This window comes from Pelobates fuscus, chromosome 3 (assembly GCF_036172605.1).
Source record: "Pelobates fuscus isolate aPelFus1 chromosome 3, aPelFus1.pri, whole genome shotgun sequence".
Lineage (NCBI taxonomy): Eukaryota > Metazoa > Chordata > Amphibia > Anura > Pelobatidae > Pelobates > Pelobates fuscus.
The window spans coordinates 285,304,920-285,326,367 of NC_086319.1; the positions used below are offsets into that span (position 1 = coordinate 285,304,920).

A 21,448-nucleotide genomic window follows, 5' to 3' on the forward strand; every position below is an offset into this window, starting at 1 on the left:
GACATTATTAAAAGGTACATGGATGCCTATATATAAAGGCATATAACTGCCAATACCACCACTAATAGCCAATGTATTCATGGCATCCCCATTTCATGACAACTGGGTAACACTAGCTTTCTAGACCTGGGGACGGTTATGAGGTGCTAAAATATTCGGTGTAAACATTTGTACATGAGGATTTTAGACTACATTTACCATTTCCATTTGGGAAGTGGCTATATATGCACACAAATTATCCACACAAAGACACATACAAAACCAAAAGTGTTTCAGAACATTTATAAAAGCACAAATTCATAAGAATCTCTATTACATCAGCTATACAAAACATGAATAAATAGTTATATATTTCCATGTGATTTATGTACATCTAGGTGTGCTTTTTTTTTTTAGAGCAGAACATATACTTCTCTTTTATAAAGGTAGAAAATTTTTAGCAGGAGAGATTTCTTTACTTAGAAATCAAGAACAAAATAAACAATAAGCAATCATAACATGAGAGGGTTGTACAGCGTTAGGACTTTTGACCAGTTCAAACTTGAAGAAAAAAAAGAAAAAAAAACTAAAAAAAAAAAAAAAAAAAAACAGTCTGTCTGTGAAATGGTGAAATCAAGTTACTAATGTAATTAGTCCAAAACATTGTCTGGTCTGCAATAGATAAGTATCTTCTTAAGCCCTTTTTTGTGCTAAAAGACTCGTTTATTATCCTCATTTCTACTTTATAGCCATTATGAGGGTCATTTAGAACACAACTAAATGTCTTAATGTCAAAGGGTTTAATTTGATTCCTGCCAATAGGGTGTATAATTATATATATATATATATATATTATTTTTTTTATAAATTGTTGTGTTTCCAATCCTACGTTATTCTTAATTACTGCAGAGGGTTGGATAGAACACTATCAATTTTAAACAGGTTTAACCTTTTGAACATCGGATGCGCAATGGCGCTGCATACCCCTTTGGTACTCCATGGGTTACTATTGATAGTTGGACTTTTATATTGCTGGTTAATCATCTTAAAACATGCAAGAACAATAAAACAAAATAGTAATATCTAACCAATCAAAAGTTTGGGGATAAAAGGGTTAATTACACTTTAGGATAATAAACTTGGGTATGAAATCGAAACACTAGGAAGAGCTAAATAAAGTTCATTGAATTCAGGAGCTGGGTGCTGTTCAGAACTTTGCTGCGATGTCACCAGATTTGTTAACTTAATGCTTCGGGTTATTGCTTCATTAACTCTATGGCTTCCCTATGACTTAAGGCGTTCTGGATTGGATAAGGTCTAGCTCCTGATAACACTGAAAATTGTAGTGTGAACAGCGGTCATAAGGACAAGATGATGCTGTATGGACAGCACAAAGAGCAGGTGTTGAAGGTTTCTGAGCTGACTGTAACTAAACCTTGTTTGCAGGGTATAAGAAAACGAAAATTAAAGCAAACTATCTTCTGCCTGCTCTAAGCCATGTTTGTTCATCTCTCTGTGAGGTAGGAAATAAAACTGATTGTCCCATTGAGCAAAACACAAATCCTTTATATGGACAGGGACAATCCTATGCAGCTGCGAATGTTACAAAGTGAAACAAAATGACATTAGGGTGCAATTTGCCTTTAACCACAGATGACAAAGTACCCATCCAAACACTGTTAGATTAAATTTCCAACTACTGGGTTTTAGATTTAGAACAATCAAGATTTTGTGCATTGTAGTGCATGGTATATTCCTTTTTTGCTTTGGAATTTAAGAAAGAAAAATTAAAAAATTAAAATTAAGTAGTAAGAAACAGGGGTTTTACTGCATCACGTAATAACGAGTTAAATAACTGAACACTTCGTATCCTGAATTCTTTTTTTTACAGTTAGCAGGAGAACACACTGATCTCTGCTCGGGGCCTAATTTGTGCCAACTAGCTCATTTTGCAGTTTCAAGATTCCAGTTATACCATATGGAACATGGAATCATACAGAGAAATGACATAGTGTGACCCCTATATAAGGGTGAAATTATAAATATATTGATGATGACAATTAGGCAAAACCGACACCAAATACATAAAAATACAACAGAAAGAAAAAGGAAAAAAAAAAAAAAAGTTGCTTTATAGATTTCCAAAAAGAAGCCATAAGGCTCCAGCTTTGTATTTTAGACTGTGCTGGGTTAAGTGCAAAAATAAAACCAAATGCACAATTTTGTGAAAAAAATTAAAAACAGGTTAGCAGCATTCTCACCATTCTAAGCCAGAACCAAGGAGTTAACATGCACGTCCTATCCATCGATTCCTGGTGGCTTCTCATTGGAAATAATTAGCTGTAAACTAAGGCCTTGCTGTACAGCAAGAGGCTTTTGACATAATCCTTCATACCATTTCCAGATTGGAATCCCACGTGATGAGAAAAAAAAAAACCCAAAACAACAACCCACAAATAAAAGGTTTTGGTGTTACAGAAATATACCAAGACCTTGTGTTTTGGCCATTTTTAGTGGGTAAAGATGTGGTGAAGAGCTGGTGAGCAAGTGGAATAACAGTTACCACTTTACTGCATTACCAGAACAGCGCTTTAGCTCCCAGTACACATAGATAGAAATATATATATTTATATATTTTTTTCCTTCGAGTGCTTCATTGTGTTTCTGGAATGTTGTCTACTGGAGAAGTACAGGCTGATGGGACAGCATATCATCTTTATTGTGTAAACTGACAGCCATGTACTTCTCAGGAGCTATAGGGAAGGGGTTAGGAACCAGAGCTGGGAGAAAGTCTGAGTGGGACAGTTCACGTGCAAGATTATGGTGTGAAGCAGTTGCTAGATAAGACAGTATCTGACGTGGGAAACCTAGGGTGGGGGGAGAACTGCTGGGATGTTTGAAACTCCACCCCCTCACCTTGTGTAAAAGATGATTTATAGGGTCACACTGGCTTTTGGATTGTCTTGTAGTTGTATCCTTTTAATGCCAGCACTTGAGTATCCTTCGTCACTGCAGAGGCTCTGCAAGCTCCCTCTCTCATCCAAGTCACTCACGCTGCTACTACTGCTGCTCCAATCCAGGTCTGCAGTTAAATAGTCTGTGCTTTCAACATCAACATCAATTTCTTCTGCAAATACAGATTAAAATAAGTCAAATCAAAAATTATATTGGAACCATAATTAAATTAAATAATTGTGCCCATTTTATTTTTTAGAGGTTTGCTTTAAAATAACAGTTGATTATAACAAATGTCTAAGTAACCTGCAATTCCAGTCACACTAAATATATTATATACATTTCCACTCCTATGCACAGTGGAATTAAAGATATACTAGATGACTATTGGTGGTTGGAAGAACATGCTCCTAGCAGCCTGTATTTTTCAGATCAGAAACGAATGAGCTGCTGAATTCAAGGCAAATGTGCCACTGCTATCAAGAGTTAAAAAGAAAGCCTTAAATGGTGAAGGGCCTATCCAGAAGGCTCTCATACACGCCAGTACCCTGCACAAAAATCCCTTATTAAAAATTGTAAATGTGCATTTCAGCAGGCAATATATTTGTACATTTTTCATACATATTTGTCAATTTCCACACCTAAATAAAACAAAACCAAACCAAAAAAATTACGAACCTGTAACATAACAAACATATTAATATACAAACACACACACAAGTATGATTACTCACCTCGGTCAGAATCCGACCTCTCCGAAGACATAGCAGATCCTACACTGTCCATCCGTATCCTTTCGACCCCAAATTTTTCTAGCTGCCTTTTTAGGTGTCGCTGTTCTCTCTGTAACTGTTCAATTTGGTGTTGTGACTTCTTGTCACAATCTTCAAGTTTCTGTAAATCAAAGAGCAACCCTAGTTACGTACTTGCAGACATCAGAACAGGTGGGTTAGCTACTGTACTCCTAACTTACCTTTATGTGCGATTTTGCTCTGGTTAATAGGCTTAAGGTAGTATGTCTATTGGATTCAGGACCAAGAGGAACCAAAACTTTTAGCTTTTCTAGACATAACCTTAAGTGAGCTCGTCTAAATGCAAGAAAGGAAAATAAAATCAACAAAACCCAAAAGAATACATTAAAGCACAGTTTCAGACTACAGAATTTTGGAAAAAATATTTTGGTACAAAGTATAGAATAGCACAAACATATTGATTACCTAAAACCCTACCGTACAAGACAAACGCAAGCACATGTACATTGGTACCATTACATAAAAGGCCAAAAATTCCAATCACCCAGTGTAAAATGGTTATAAGCAGTTGGGCGCCTAGCTTTCTGCATGACTCATCTATAGCAAACAGTTTTTGCTATATCAACATGTTGGTGCCGACTGCAAGGATTTCCTCAAAACACAGACAGATGTAAAATGCACACATGTTAATAATTTTATCCCACAAATCTACTAGTAATGAGAACTCCATGGTATGAAGGTGCATACAGTTTATGGCAACATCCTCCATATTTAAAAGACAAAAAGCACCCTCTTAGAGAATCATGCTAGATAAATAAATACTAATTACATAGAAATTCTAAGAATCAATGCTTTTTTTAAGAAAACAGTACAAACTTTGCTGCATATATGCCTTTAACATTCAGAACTGAATATACTCTGAAACATTTTACTCCTTAGCAAACAAAAATTGATGATTACAGGGTTTCGCAATATTTTTCAGTATTGTTTTATTTTAACATGTAGAAATAGTTCTCTATATTATTAGCAGAAATTAAATAGTTTGCCTGTTCATGTAAAATATAAAAAAGGTTTTATACAAATTATTAAAATTGAATATTTAAAATGCTGTAATGCTAATCACAACCCCCCACCCCAAATGAGTATTTCATACAGAGAATTAAAAAAAAAAAAAATACCATAAAGCAAAGTAGGGACTACTTAGACATCAAGTGTTATACACTCATGCATGTGCAATAGTACAGTACCGATGGCTCCTGGCAGACTAAGCACCAGGAGTTTGAGAGAATCCCACAATAGAAGATGGGGGCGGCCATATGTGTCAGGTAAGTAAAATCTTTCCCTGCACTCTGCATCCACCACACGGCCAGCTATAGAGTCACCATCAGTGGTCTTAGCAAAATATGCAAAGATCCCAGAACGTGACAGAGCCGCTTAGAAAGACACACATTTTCTTTTCAAGTTCACCCAGCAATGGACTAATAGTGACTCAAAAATGCAAGGAAAACAAAACAGAACAGGTTTCTGTAGATACAAGGGTGGACTACTCCGTAATGAGATGTCACCTGGGCAGGGGTTGGAAATGGATTATAAAAGATGAAGCAAGCAAATAAATATGGATGTAAATATTTCTGTAAAATAACCAGACATACCTGTTCTTCTCCATTTCATTGTGGGTTGACCTGAAACACAAAAATAAATCAATATATTAGTCACAGTCTTCCTTCTAATATTAGCCGGGTAATAGCATGGTAATTAAAATTTTAAAGCCATCAGAAGACCATAGAGTTGGTGACTCAAAATCTTAATTTCCCTTGTAACAAAATGGTTTAACACCTTCACCACCAAAATCACAGATACATGGTTACACTTTCAATCTACATTGCAAAACAATACAACACAAACATTTGCCCACAAAACTACTTTCATTCTGTCCCTGTAAAGATCAGCAATGGGACTTGAAATGGCAGAACACTCTTCCCACCTTCCCCTTAGTAAGCACACAAATGGGAGAAATTGGAATGAATTTCCCAAGCACCATATCCACTACAGAGCAGTACAAGCTGAGAATGTCTCAGCTAGTCACGCTCAGCCAACGAGATAAATCTTGTACCGCTGAGCTTAACCCAGCTCTTGCCGAGCAGTAGTGGAGCACCACCAAACTAAGAAGTCAGGGGTTGTAGTGGTAAAGGGGATTGGAGTGTTCCTTTAATGTACTGTAAAGCTAGGAAGGAAAAGCATACATGTCAATCAGTACAGCATATATATATACAAAATATTTATTTAAAAAAAAAAAAAATGGAAAAAAATGCAATAACATTTTTAAAATGTACATAATTCTCAACAGCAATCTATGCACAAAATTCCTGATTTTACTCTGTGGGATACTGGCAACCTCTAGCTATCCCACTGAAAGCTATAGGAGTACAATATCCTGTCCTAATGTGTTTTACACCCCACCTCCTATAGAACGTAAGCTCGATTGAGCAGGGTCCTCTTCATCCTATTGTTCCTGTAAGTTTATTTGTAATTGTCCTATTTATAGTTAAATCCCCTCTCATAATATTGTAAAGCGCTATGGAATCTGTTGGCGCTATATAAATGGCAATAATAATAATAATAATAATAATAATAATAATAATATCCTTTCAGTATAAAGGGTTTACAGAAAATGCACAGATCTCTTAATGAAAACTACAGAGTGACCAGGATTGGCTGAAACATTTCCTGGTTGAACATCCTGGTGTTTTACTGCAACTCAGGGTCATGAAGAGGTGGGGATGCCTTAATGCATTCCTATTATATTCAGCCTGTGGTGAGATAAATAGATTCTCCCCCCCCCCCCCCCCCCCCCCCCCAAACTAGAATAAATAAAAGATACAATAAAGAGATTGGTATTTTGAATAAAGTATTTTAAATGATGTGGATTCTAGAGAGGAGAAGAGACCTAAAGAAAGGTTACAGACTGGGCTTTAAGATCAGATTATGGGAGCTGCGAGTTTATAAATATATAGAATATATTTATTATATATAATCATAAATAGACAGAGATAGCCAATGAAGGACAGATAGAAAAGCAGACTAAAGGCTGACAGTGGAACCAATTCAGGCCTGCAAATTGAACACTCGAAATGAAGACCATCTGGAAGGGATTGGACATGACAAGCAAGTGAATTGAAAATTTCTTAAATCATACCCCCAAAAAAGCAGATTTTCAGAATAGAATAAGGGCAGATTAAGACGATACAACATTTAAACAAGCAGAAGTACTGCTTATGCCAGTGGGAAACTCATCATAAAACTAAGAACGTTATACAGCAGATCTGTCAAACATCAGCACAGATATTGAGTATGGATTAAGAAACAAATTATATTTATTGTGTCAATGTTCACATATAATGTTTACACATTGTTGATTCTTAAAACATTGACAAAAATTTACAATTGTTATTTTTAAGATTATTACTTAAAGAAACAAACATTTGAAAGAAACAAAGGATATTTACGATTTACATTTGAAGTACTCAAAATAGCAGTACAGAGACATGTAAGTGCCTTGTGTATCCTTACATCACTATAAAACTACAGCTAACCACTATCAGGAGAAAAGGTTGTTTCTGTGTGTACATTTTTAAAATATAGACTACACAAAGAAACTAATGACAAAATTCAAAGCAATGGATGATATGGAAGTAATCATTTACAATATCAATGGAACATCAATGGCGATTGGGTGGCAGTTTTAATTTCTTCAAAATGGCATCACTTTAATAGAGATATTATAACACAGTAGTCTAGAGCCCAAACAAAAACAGAAACAGAAACCTGGCTATGATCTGACATGCTAGGTTTATGTTTTGGGTTCCATGTCAGAAATGGAAAAAGTTTCTATTCTAGGATAGCATTCCAGGCCTTGCAGAGACATTCGGCCATGTGGTCTACATTCTAAGAAGGCTACTATGCTCAAAGCATGTAGTTTGAAAGTAAGGCCTTGTTAAAAGTAATCACTTTATCACATGATATTGTTATTACAATAAAGGAAATAGTAGTACTCTGAAAATGTGAGATTTTAATTTAATTTTTCTTTAATTTTCTAAAAAACAAATGTTCAAAATCCATTGTAACAATACTTATGGGACAATGTCATACATAAAGGAAGTCTGTGAGGCTCAAACTTTCTTTAAGGAAGCTGTATGGTCGTCTGATTTTATGGTAAAGACAACTACACATTCACATTTCAGTTGGAACATTTGCAATTGTATCAATCCATAGCTTTATCTGGCCACAGCATTAAAGAGACACTCCAGGCACACAAACCACTTCTGACCATTGGAAAGTGTAATTATCTATCAGACAGACACTAGAAGGACTTCCAACTTCTTAGAACACGAAAAGTGTTTTAAATGATGCTGGACGTCCTCACGCTATGCATGAGGACCTCCAGCATCGCCGAAATCCCCGTAGGAAAGGTCGGCCTAAGGTGCGCGTGTGGCCATTGCCGCGCATTAGGTCTCCCGCGCCAGCTGACATAGACGGGAGAAGAGTGTGGGCGGAGCCTGACTCAGCGCCGAAGGATATCGGCGCTGGATTCAGGTAAGCCACTGAAGTGGTTTTAACCACTTCAGCAACATGGGATGTGGGTGGGAGGGAGGGGGGGCACTGCAGGATCCTGCAGTGCCAGTAAAACGGATTTGTTCTCCTGGCACTGGAGAGTCCCTTTAAGAATAAGCTTAGACTATTTGACAACGTTTATTACAATTAAAGCTCTAGTAGAAAGCCTATTAAGTAAAGACTGTAAAGTAATTTAAGTAACAGGAGGCAAAAAAAACAAAAACAAACAATAAACCAAAAAAAAAAAAAAACCACTTCATTGTCTTTAAAAATTCAGTGTAGAACAGCATTAGTATGAAAAATGTTAACAAACATTTTTAATGTTATATTTGCAAACCCTGTATATAAATTGAAAACAAGAATTGTCCTAATTATTAGATATTGCACTGGAAACACACTTATTTGATGGAATAAATAGCCGGCACACCCAAAACCATAAAGAATATATTTTGTTGACTCCGCTATTTGCTATAACCACTGGATGCTTGTTAATGGTTGATGTGTTAGAAAACAAAAGTGTCAAAAACATGGGACCTCTGTAAATGCAAACCATACTCTGGCATCTATTGACAACCTACAGTGCCATACTCCTATGAGAAGTTGAAGGTCTATAATAATTTTTTTTTAAAATACAGAAATGGCATATAATGCAAGAGGAACTTCACTAATGTCCTAATCTTGTGTTTCCCCAGCTCTTGACATCTGCAGTGAAAAAGAACATCAACATCTGATTCGTCAGCAGAGAGGAGTCTTGTCATGTGGAGAAACTTGAAATACGTAGGCAACAGACGTGATTAAGAAAGAGAATGAAAGCCCTGCACGTTAATGATTCAACGGATTCCTTTGTACATACAAAAGCAGAACCCACCCTATGCTTCTTCAGTCTGGTTTCACAATAAACGTGAACAATCACAAACACATGAAGGACTGTGATAGACTTCTGCAAAGGATTTACAAACTACTTGGTAATAGAGATTAATGCATCATGGGTTAGAAGCACGTGAGCAAAAAAACAAACTCGTATAACTGCAGAGTAACCAAATTTTGATGTGGTAGAATATGTTACAATGTTAGTTTAAAGTAACACTACAGACCTAATGCACTTTAGCTTGCTGCAGTATTTTATGTGTCAAGAGTGTGTCCTTTTTTTTCTTTTACAAAAAGTATATATGTGGGCTGGGCTTGACTGGCTAGCCGAACGGACGCATATTGCACGAGCTCCTCAGCTCAATAAGCTAAAACTACAATTACCTGCAGTCAAGCAGCAGATTCTACCGCAAAACGCACGGGCTGAAAAGAAGGGATCGCGGTGATCCGACTGACACCAAACTGTCAACCTCCTGCGGCCTACAAGCGCATCAGGTGTCAGAGAGAGGGCCGCTTTCCAGCGCTGACTCCTGCTAATCATAGCCTCTCCTCTGCCTCTCCTCCCCCCCCCCCTTTGGACCAGCGGGGGACATCCCAGTCCCAGGAGGCTCCCCACCACTACACCCAATGCCTCTTGGGCAGTATTGCAGAGTGGCATCCAAGATGAATAAATTTAATCTTCGACAGATTCTGGGCAAAATTGGCAGCACGGCAGCCGGGTACACCAAAACCTGACCAGCACACAGCTGAACCTGTGAAACCACAGACCTGCTTGCACAAACCCGCAAAGCACCCAGAGCCGTCATGCATCCAGACAGACCAGCGTCGCCCCCGCAAGATGCAGCGATTACTGAAAAGACGCATGCCTGTCACCCCACGGAGGCTTGGAAAACCCAGTAGAAAGCATGTGGCAGTGGAAAGCAAGGACGGGGCCCAAGCTAACGGCACTCTCACATCCACAGCCCCACAAGATGGCGGATCTTTATGCAGGAACACCATATGGACCTCAGACACAGCACATCCTCACACTCTTACAAAAGGTATCCTGCATGAAACTTGCCTACTGCAGAGCGACCAACGATCTCCCCACAGACTGGGCATTGGATGAAGGGGTAAGAAGACCCAGGCTGCCTGATGGCACATTAAAGTGATGACAATACAGACTCTGTTTAATTTGGTGGACTCCTGTTATAAATCTGCTTTTACGTTCTTAAGTTAAGCTAAACCTTTATCTTTTACAAACGCATTGCCTTACCTATGTATTGCCTATATTTTATTTAAGATTGGTTCTCAGTATTTTGTTTATTCTTAACATATGTCTCCAATCAATAGCCTCAGTGTACCTTTCCTAATGGCATAACTGGCAGGTTTTATTGCATATATGACAGCCCCACTTAAACGTTACCCACCCTGCCAAGTTAATTATGCCTGAATTATGTGTCCTCTAACCAGCCTATACTCTACGTGACATATACCTGATGGCTTGATGGGTTCACCCAACCTATGTGTACTGAGGACCACTTCTCTTTGATAATCGCTGTATTACTCGGTTTCCTTAATCTACTCTTACAGTCCAGCTGGTCAACATAATTTTGAGCATTTACTGCAATATAGCAACCTGGACGTATGTTATCTAGCCTGTAACCCTATTATTAACAAAAATGTGCTTACTCATCAATACCATGAAAATATTATGTATGACTTATCGTACGCTTGCTAATGCTACTGTGGCCTTGCAAGGCTATCTGTACTACTCTGCACACAAAAAATAAAAAATAAAAAAAATAAAAGTACATATTTCACTAGAAATTGGCAATTATTTGAATGAACCTTGTTATATACATCTTAAAGCTGTGATTCAGACCACCAGTCCTGTTAATTCCTGGTTGTTTAGCTCAGTGAAAATAAACTCAAGAGGCAGCCAACTGCCCACAGCACCTGCCTTGCAAGCACTTCTCATTGAGCTGCACTGGAACGTCTGATTGGAAAAACACAGAAAGTCTGGGCTAAGGTAAAAGAGGAGGGCTTGTTAATTTTTTACATACACTACCAATGAAAAAGTGCATAATTAAACGCATGCATGTTTTAATTTCTATTTATTATTTCTATTTGGGCATTTGAGTGTCCTTTTATCTCTATGCATGCCAGATGTGTCTCATCTTAGTAATTGAAAATCCAGATGGCGTGGTTTCTCATTCTCAGGCACAAAATGGCAGACGCTAAAACAGCTGGAGTTTCTGCAAAAGGTTATCCATGACTAAGAAATACTTCTACTGCAGACACCAGTTTCCAAACGATTTCATTAAAAAAAACAAAAACTCGGGGGCGGGGCCGGACCGCCATGCTAGCTGGCCGCAAGTCAGCACAGCTCCTGCAATTTATGGAATTTACCCAAATACAACATACACATAAACTCACCCAAAGCCAGGAAATTACCAGTAGACAACATGAGAGACTACTGGGGCCACAGAACTCCTTTAAATCTGGTGCCTTGGAACTACTACGAACCACTGCAAATTCTGCGGCCTACTTGGGCTGGGAGCATAGTGGACGGCCGCCGCTTTTCTCTCTCATGCCTGAGTGCTGTGCAGTGGCGCTTTCTATACCATACCATCTTCCTGGCCCCGTTCCCCCCCTATGGGCCGGTGGGGGTTATCCCGGTCCCCACTGGAGGGCTCCAAAGCTGTCATCAAAGGGGCCTGTATACTCACCAAATATTGACATCCAAGATGGCTGACACCACAGCCCATACAGAATCAGCTTCACTTCCTAGCCGACGAAAGGGGATCACTGTGGCTCCTATTATTCACTCTGACCCACGCAGTCCCATCGCAACGCTGAGCTTGTGTCTAGGTCCTGCCTCCACTTACCCGGGTCTCGAACCCCGTGGGGTAGAGCTCCCCATCACAAACCTGCTCCAAGGAGAGTGGCTCGCCAGTGAGAGGTGAGCCTTTTCGGGAATACCGATCGCGGCATATCAGAGGATCGGGTCTGGGGGCACTCGATGGAGCCTCGGAAGAGCCCGGGAGCCGCTGGGGCAGTCTGAGCTGGACACCTTTCTATGCTGGGACTTTGTCAACATACCTACCAGTGATATCGAAGGTCGGAGGTCTGATTCTGTTCCTAATCTGCACATACATGTAGTCTCCTCGTTTAAAGTGACTATAATAAGCATGATCAAAATTCTAAGCTTCTTGAGGCTCCAGCGGTTTATGTCATCCTGAACTTTCACTACTGAGTCTTTACAGGATTTATTTCCTTTTCTTAGCTCACTCACCATCTATCACTTTTTGCATATCTTTTAATCTAATTGCCAGGCACATACCCAGCAACTTAGCAGAAGTACAGTAACCTATGCATGCACCTATTTGTTTCTTCACTCTATGTGAAGATATGTTTGTTATTATTAATGCTTATCTTGTTTATACTCTTGTTTTACATTTACAAAAAAAGTGCAGCATAACATATTTTAAGCTGGATACCAATTTTTGTGGCTTCAAATCTTGTAAACTGAAATATCCATGCTGTAACTATGCACAACAAAAATAAAGAATATAAACATTTTTTTTAAAAAATACTCAAGCACAGACCTTTACATAGTAATCACTAAACAGTGAGCCAACTCAAAAATAGACCAAAATAAACAAAGTGTAACTCTAAACAAAATCCTAGAAAAGCCACATTGTTTTTTATCCCTCTTTGCAATTTCTGCCTAGTTTACATCTGGGATTTACTTATTATATTGCAAGCTCTGAGCAGTAGATGAGACCTGCAAAATATAATCAAGCCAGCCATAGTGCCCAGGGTTACAGGAAAGACTTCCCTGAGAAGAGTTAAGTTTATTGACCAATATTGTTGAACCTTAGGGAACCTCTACCACAAATGTATGGATGTACCCAGCGCCGTACCAAGCGCGAGGATGACAAGGCATTTGCCTTGGGTGGCACTTTCAGAGGGGTGGCAAAAAAAAGCCACCCCCCCCAATCACCCTGGCAGATACCTTGCAGGCTAGGCTCTTGTCCTGGGGGGCCACCCAAGAGCTGGCCGGATGGGGCTGGGTGGATTGAACATTAATTTATTTTATTTTAAATTGTGAGTGTGTGTGTTTGTCTGTTAGTAAGTGTGTTAGTGTGTGTGTGTCTGTCTGCTAGTGCAAGTGTGTGTGTGTGTGTGTGTCACTGAGAGTGTATATGTGTATCTGTCAGTGTATTTATCCGTGTGTCAGTGTGTGTATGCGTGTGTCACAGAGTGTGCGTCTGTCACTGAGAGTGTGCTTCTGTCAGCTAGTGTATGTCTGACACGGAGTACATATATGTCTGTTAGTGAGTGTTATATATGTGTTTGTCAGTTTGTATCCCTCAGTGAGTGTGTCCCAGTGTGTGTGTGCATTTCTGTCACCGAGTGTACATGTGTGTTTTGTCAATGAGTGTGTGTGTGTCTGTCAGTTAGTGTATAAGTGTGCCTGTCCGTGAATGTGTGTTTAACTGTGAATGAGTATGTTTCAGTGAAAGCGTGTGTTAGTTAAGCAGTGTGTGTGACAATGACTGTGTATCTGTTAGTAAGTGTATGTCAGTGCATGCATCAGAGAGAGGGCGTGTCTGTCAGGAAGAGAAATTTGGAAGGGGGGGGGGGGGGGGGAAAGAGTGCCCGAAGTTTGTCATGCCTAGGGCAGCACAAAACCAGAATACACCACTGGATATGCCCTTGTGGACACATTGACCCCAACATACATAAATAGTTTTACCCACTTGGCAAAAAAATGAACCAGAGCACCTCAATTATTTTAAAGCAAAAATTGTGTTACTGCTGTCAAATTGGCACATATAACTATTTGGTGAATAAGCCCTTAAAAGGGACACTAAACACCAAAATCATTTGAAGGAACACAAACATGTATTCCCGACCCTACCCGACCCTAAGATGAGCGTGAAAGCTCATCTTATTTCCAGCACCAACATTTGGCTCCACCCCCGAGGTTGGCATAATCAGAACTGATAATCTCAACCAATCACAATACTTTCCCATAGCCATTAGATTGGCTGAGATTGCCAAGGAGGCGGGCCGAGAGCGGGACCAAACACCCCGCTGGCCAATCAGCATCTCCTCCTAGAGATGCATCGCATCTGTTTGAGGAAAGTTCAGTGTCTCCATGCAGAGGATGGAGACCCTGAATATCAGTGCCGTCAGCTGTTCAGCACTGCCCCAGGAAGTACCTCCAGTGCCCATCAGAGGAGTGGCTACTGGAGGTGTCCCTAGACAGCAATGTAAACACTGCCTTTTCTCTGAAAAGACAGTGATTATAGCAAAATGCTTGCTAGGACTGACTATACTCACCGGAACAACTAAGCTGTAGTTGTTCCTGGTGATTATAGTGTCCCTTTAATCTTAGTAAACACTGCAGTTTATGAAAAACAGTAATGCTTTCACTGGTTGTCAGGTACAGAGGTATTTCCATAAAATGAAAGATTTCATAGTCATTGTTATCACAGACAGGGCCCACCTAACCTATCTTTTGCAAATATCTTTATATAAATGCCAATAAGAATATTCACACACAGAATGATAAAGCTTAAAGGGACACTACAGGCAGAACCATGTCAGCTTAACCCCCTAATGACAGAGGCAATTGTGCAAGTTCTAAATCAAAACAAAAGCTGGAATTTGACCAATACAAGCCTGTTCCACCATAATTTACTTATTTCATGAGTGTGGAGTGGTCCTTTAATGTAGTGGTTCTGGTCATATAGGATGTACCTGCAGCTTCATCAGTGAAAACACTGCCTGATTTTGAGAAAATGCAATGTTTACACTGTGCAAATTCACCTTCAAGTGGCTGTCAAGCGGACTGCAGGACTGACATTTAGTGTCTCTATGCGCTGCATTGAGACGCTGAGCGCTCCCAAAAAAGATGCAATATTATATAAAATGGTTGCTGAGGGCTCATACAAGCTTACATTCTAGTATTGATTTAATGCATCTCTTTGAGGAGATGCTGCCTTGCAGCGCATGTGCAATAGCCTTCCAATGCTTCCCTATGGGGATAGATGATTTCAGCTGTGGTGGCCATTGTTAGCCCAGCAAACAGGTGAATAAAAGTCAGTAGAAATGTACTACTTTAAAAGGAAGGGGGACATGCCACAGCTAAGGTTAATCAGAAGTAGATTTATATTTTTCTTTAAAATCATAAAGAAAATCTGCATATTTATCATAAGAATGCCCAAGAGGATTGCATTATTGTTAAAACTATCTACAGAGAATTAACAAATTTCAAATGTCTGTAGCATGAATCATACAATCTAATTGAAACATTGTTTTTCCCTATCTGCAGTTTGTTTAATTCCATCAACAGCGATAAAATCTAAAGGAGGTAATTGCACAAAGATTATATCCCCTCCTGACTAATTTTATCTTGTATTTAGCATTTATTCCAATCATTACACCCAACATACTGAACTTATCACTCATGGGAAAGCTCAAGGAAAACAATGGACTCAATGGCAGTGCATAACACATTCTAAAATCCAATAAATGACTGTTTTTTAAACTACATATTGGAACACATGAAAATATATCTGTCATGAGCTACCCATTTTTCTACAGTGTAGTATGTTTACAATCATTCCGGCGTTTATCTAACAAGCCAACAGATATAAATGAATCAACAACAGACTTGCAAGTTGTAGGCTTGAAAAGCTGAGAAAGTATTATTCCAAAATAAAACAATTTCGAATTGGATTTTGTAACTCATTTGTCATGTCACTAAAATTCCAAGTTTAGTGTTAACGGAAGCATGTGTACAGGTCATTATAATCTAGACTGCTGTCTGCCACAATAGCATTTCAGTATTTGTTGTTGCTAAAAATAAAACTGTGATATTCATCCCTTTTAAATCCGAAGTGTTAATTCCCACCAAATGTTTGTATTTCAGCATATTACAAAACACATTTTTTGTTTAATACGGTTTATAAACCATGGCTGTGATTAATAAAAAGACATCCTGCTTTTAAATTCTCCCCCGTTATGCTTCTCAATCCTATGATTCGTACAGTTCCAGTTTTATTTATTTATTTCACATGATGCCGATTATGGAAACATTAACACCATTGAAAAGATGTTCCTCGGTGCTGGAGAAGGCCTGAATCCACAGGAGGTTTGCAGCCTGCCAAATGTCACATGTGCACTGCACTGGCAAACTGATAAAGCTCTTTGAAAAACAAGGCCTTTTTGTTGGTTTTTTCCTACCTGCTACTGTTGCTCTTCTTTGATTTGCTTTTCCTCTTCATGTTCTCTCTCTCCTTGCTATTCGAAGGCAACATGGAAGCATAACCATGTTCGGCTTCTACACAGAGTGGAATAAACATGTTACATGAGAATTAATAGGCTATGTAATCCTTTCTTTTTTCTCAAACACATAAGGCCAGAGTTGCGAAAACTGTATGGTTCAAAAACGTATGAAGGTTTTATTCGAGGGCAAAGTGCTAAATAAGAAGTCATCACCATGGAAACCAAAAGAACGCATCTTAACATTTAGCAATTTGCACCTAAAATAGCACCTATTTTTTTTTTTTTTTTTTTATAAAATTTCCCTCAAGATTTACTCCAAAACCAAACATTTCTAGATGTGGTTGGAAATAGATTGTGCTAAAATAAAGTCAAAGTTAAATAAATTCTAATATCCAAACCATGTAACTATCCAGTTATTTATAAAATACACACGTAAGCTCTGTGGCTTCCATTGAAGACATTCACAATATTTAGATCTACCTATCTTAATATGGCGTAGGCATTTATTGAAATTATAATTTTACAACAAATTAAAATTACGGCCTTGATTTTCATCTCTTATAAGACAAACTGCTAGTGTCAACATAATAGTAGAAAATTGTGTGTTGTGACATTTGGACTTTACACAAAGCAAAGGCAATTATGACTTGCAGGAACCACACACCTTTTTTAAAAAATACAATAAAAGAAAAAGAAAAACAACACACACACTAAAACGTCTGCAGTGAATATTGGTGAGATACAAACAGTACACAAAGAGCTAAGCTTATTTTACCCCTACCTTCCAGAACTAAAGAAAAATATATTTCAAAACATCTTCAACAGAGCATGCTGATTTAGTCAAACATTATACAGAGAATTATACAGAGGAATTTCCAGCAGAAAACTATTGCCATGCAACTGTTTTTCATAGCCAGTCCGAGTGTTTTTTAAAATACATATACATTCATATTAAAAAAATAGATTCAATTCCTTGTGAGGAAAAAAAACATTTCTCTCAGGTCTCTCTTTTGCACTTCAAGTAACATGGATAGAGATATATATATATCATGCTGTGAGGAGAATATGCATCTAAATGCTGCTGACCTTCCTTCTTTTAGAAGCTCCCGAATTTTTGTCTTTTTTTTTTTTAATGCAAATGACCTCTATTTTTAGAAGGTGCTTATATTTCTCTACGGTGCTACGAGAGAGCATAGAGAAGGACAGGCTCCATATTTGTGCAAAACATTGCAGTAGCATGTGAATTATGCCATTTATTAACATGATAATAGACACCTAGTTACTGATAATGAAAAATATTTTGATGCCAAACACTAAACATACTAATGCACTAAAGGTAGCATGTGCTGCTCTGTAATTGTGTATTAAAGAAAAATGTATTACACAGCTTATGTCCCAGGAAAGAAAATCTGTATAGATGGTTGAATCATGCAGCGAAAGAAACTGACAAGCTCAACATGGCAAAAATAAAATTAAGTCTTCCTATATGACTATAAGGCTCTTACGTATTTTTTACCCAAATGGTAATAGCACACATACAAAAAGGAATATCAATGCACAAATCTAAAAATAGTATTTACATCATTCTCCATGCATGACCTGAACACATATTGTCAATATTTAGATATGCTAAAGAGAGGAAATAAATTACACATTAATATATACACACACACAGACATGCATACACTAAATCTTTTTGGCTACTGTGGATGTTTATATATTGCTAATTATGTGGCATTGCAAATAGAATATGTTGTAAATAAGAGGTTTCATGCCACAGACAGTGCATAGAAAATGTACACATTTATCCTCTCAAAAAACCAACATCAACAAACATTCTGTTGATAAACACCATAAACTAGCTTTCTCCATCTATATTTAACCATTCCCATGACAATCTGTGTCCATTCATACATGCACATGATCCATGCCCATTCACTCACGCATATCTGCGCTCATTCACAGATCTATGCCCATTCACTCACTCACATCTGCGCTCATTCACAGATCTATGCCCATTCACTCACTCACATCTGCGCTCATTCACAGATCATGCCCATTCACTCACTCACATCTGCGCTCATTCACAGATCTATGCCCACTCACTCACATCTGCGCTCATTCACAGATCTATGCCCATTCACTCACATCTGCGCTCATTCACAGATCTATGCCCATTCACTTACGCATATCTGCGCTCATTCACAGATCTATGCCCATTCACTTACGCATATCTGCGCTCATTCACAGATCTATGCCCATTCACTCACGCATATCTGCGCTCATTCACAGATCTATGCCCATTCACTCACACATATCTGCGTCAATTAACAGATCTATGCCCATTCACTCACGCATATCTGCGCTCATTCACAGATCTATGCCCATTCACTCACGCATATCTGCGCTCATTCACAGATCTATGCCCATTCACTCACGCATATCTGCGCTCATTCACAGATCTATGCCCATTCACTCACGCATATCTGCGCTCATTCACAGATCTATGCCCATTCACTCACGCATATCTGCGCTCATTCACAGATCTATGCCCATTCACTCACGCATATCTGCGCTCATTCACAGATCTATGCCCATTCACTCACGCATATCTGCGTCAATTAACAGATCTATGCCCATTCACTCACGCATATCTGCTTCAATTAACAGATCTATGCCCATTCACTCACGCATATCTAAACTCATTCACAGATCTATGCCCATTTACTCACGCATATCTGCACTCATACAGAGATCTATGCCCATCTGCGCTCATACACAGATTTATGCCCATTCACTCACGCATACGCGCGGATCCATGCCCATTCACTCACGCATACGCCCGTGTATTCATGAAGGAATCATGTTTATTTATATATATATATATATACACACACACTCAATGTGAAACTGAAATCACACAGTACTGGGCACATACACAGCATAGTGTGTGTAGCTCACTGACAGTTTGTGCACACATACAATGCACCCTGTAGTATTATTATAATTATTACTGTCTGACAGTTTGTGCAGCCTGTATTATTATTCTTATTAATTATTATTATTGTACAGCTGGCAGGGCTCTCTCACCTCTCTATTATTATGTATTATTATTATTTATTATTATTATTGTACAGCTGGCAGGGCTCTCCATTATTATTATTAATTATTATTGTACAGCTGGCAGGGCTCTCTCACCTCTCTCTCTCCGCTCCAGGTACTCGGCCGCCTCCAGCAGCATCTGAATGTTGACACAGACCGAGGCCGCCATTTTCCAGCCGGTGAGAGCGGAGCTGGGACGAGCAGGGAGAGCTGGAGGGCCGGATGACGGGCTTTGCGGTGAGTGCCAGCGGGCCGGAGTCGCGGGCCGTGCGGTGGCTGAGTGGCGGTGGGTGCGGGGCGCGCGGTGTTTGCCGGGTACGGCTGGCGGAGGGCGGCCCGGGGTGGCAGGCGAGGGTTATGCTGTGCAGCTCGGTGTACCCGGGGGCAGCACTGGGATTGTTGTTTTGGATCCTGACAGACACGCCTCAGCCAGCCCCGCCCCCTGTCGGTCTGCGTAACCCCGCCCATCGGCGCAGTGTTGGCACTCGATTAGTCGGATTTTGATCAGGCCCCGCCCTTTTGCTGGGCCGGTCTCTGCGAGAACTGCGCTGATTGGCGTAAAAAAAGCAGGAGGCGGCCGCAGCTGTCACCCAGTGCTGGCTTCTCATTGGCTGACTAGCTGACAGCTGGACAGTCTTCTGGCTTCTGATTGGCCACGAGCTGGCAATGTGTCGCACATTCCCCGCCTCCCTGTAAGCAATTACGTCATCATAATCCAGCTAATCAACAGTGTATTTCCTATATATAGTCTATAGGAAGCCATGCTGCCCACTGCCCACATTTAGTGTCATGTCAACATCATGCTATTCTCACACTATGTACTGCATGGGAATAATAAACACTGACTGTATATATTGCTCATTACCAAATCTATATGGGCACCTGCTTGCTGAGCATGTAATCTGCTTGCTGTCTCAGATCCCTTAAAGGAACAGTGTAATATTTGTTAATTAAAATGAAACATTCACACTTATTATATGCTAGCAGTGTGTTATTTTCTATTGAATATGTATAAGTAAATAAGTAGAGATTGTAGCCGTATTAGTCCAGTGATGCAGATGTTAAAAAAACTGATAAAATTTGTATCTTGTAATACCTTTTTTATTGGACTAACAGAATGTTTTAATGACAAGCTTTCGGGAGAACCTCCCTTTCTCAAGTCTGAAGCATTTCTGAGCAAAGACGACACATAGAATTCAAAGTTGAGTTGTGATGCAGGGGTTATAATGACATGAGTGAAGACAAGACAGGTTTGATAGAACATAGACACCATTCTCACAGAGGGTCGTAAATATATTTGTGCGTGTTTATATATGCATACATGTATGTATATGTGAATAGGTGTATGTGTACATATACATATATATGGGTCTGTGTATGTGTAGCACATATGTACATGTCTAGGTACATGTATTGGTGCTTGTGCGTGGATGTATGTATAGGTGTGCATGTACATATATTTGTGCATTTGGTCGTATTTATATGTATATCGTTATATGCAGACATCCTACCTCTCCCGTGTGTTCTGGAAGACTCCCGCATTTTAATTGCGGCACCCGCAGAGTCTATATAATATCCTTGGAAATCTAGCTTTTTATTCTAGAGCGAGAACTCTCTTGCGCAAACAAAATTAAATATTTTTTTCTGGGATTTTACAGTGGGGCTCCATAAAAGAACCGCACTGTAGTAGCAGGCAGCGCCTCCACCTTCCCGCTCTGCGTAGGAGTGCCGGGTGTCACATGACTACCTGCCGCTCATTCTGACAGCGCGACTTCAAGGAGCCCCCTCCCCTGTCATGACAGGTAAGAGCATTGAAGGGGGCACCAATCTATAGGAGTGCTGAGCCGGCGATACCTTCACCTAGAGCGCCGGATCTGTGAAGGAGGCAGCTATCTGCT

General features: G+C 39.4%; 1 protein-coding gene across 1 annotated transcript; it reads right to left on the minus strand.

Annotated features, from left to right (window-relative positions):
* Positions 1 to 267: 267 nt before the first annotated feature.
* On the minus strand, positions 268 to 19,969 carry MXD1 (MAX dimerization protein 1). The gene is made up of 6 exons (XM_063448661.1): positions 19,647 to 19,969; positions 16,407 to 16,503; positions 5,339 to 5,368; positions 3,908 to 4,022; positions 3,669 to 3,828; positions 268 to 3,106 (listed from the first exon to the last, which is right to left on the minus strand). Exons 1-6 carry the CDS (start codon positions 19,717 to 19,719, stop codon positions 2,913 to 2,915), a joined length of 669 nt encoding a protein of 222 aa, XP_063304731.1. The 5' UTR covers positions 19,720 to 19,969; the 3' UTR covers positions 268 to 2,912.
* Positions 19,970 to 21,448: the final 1,479 nt, after the last annotated feature.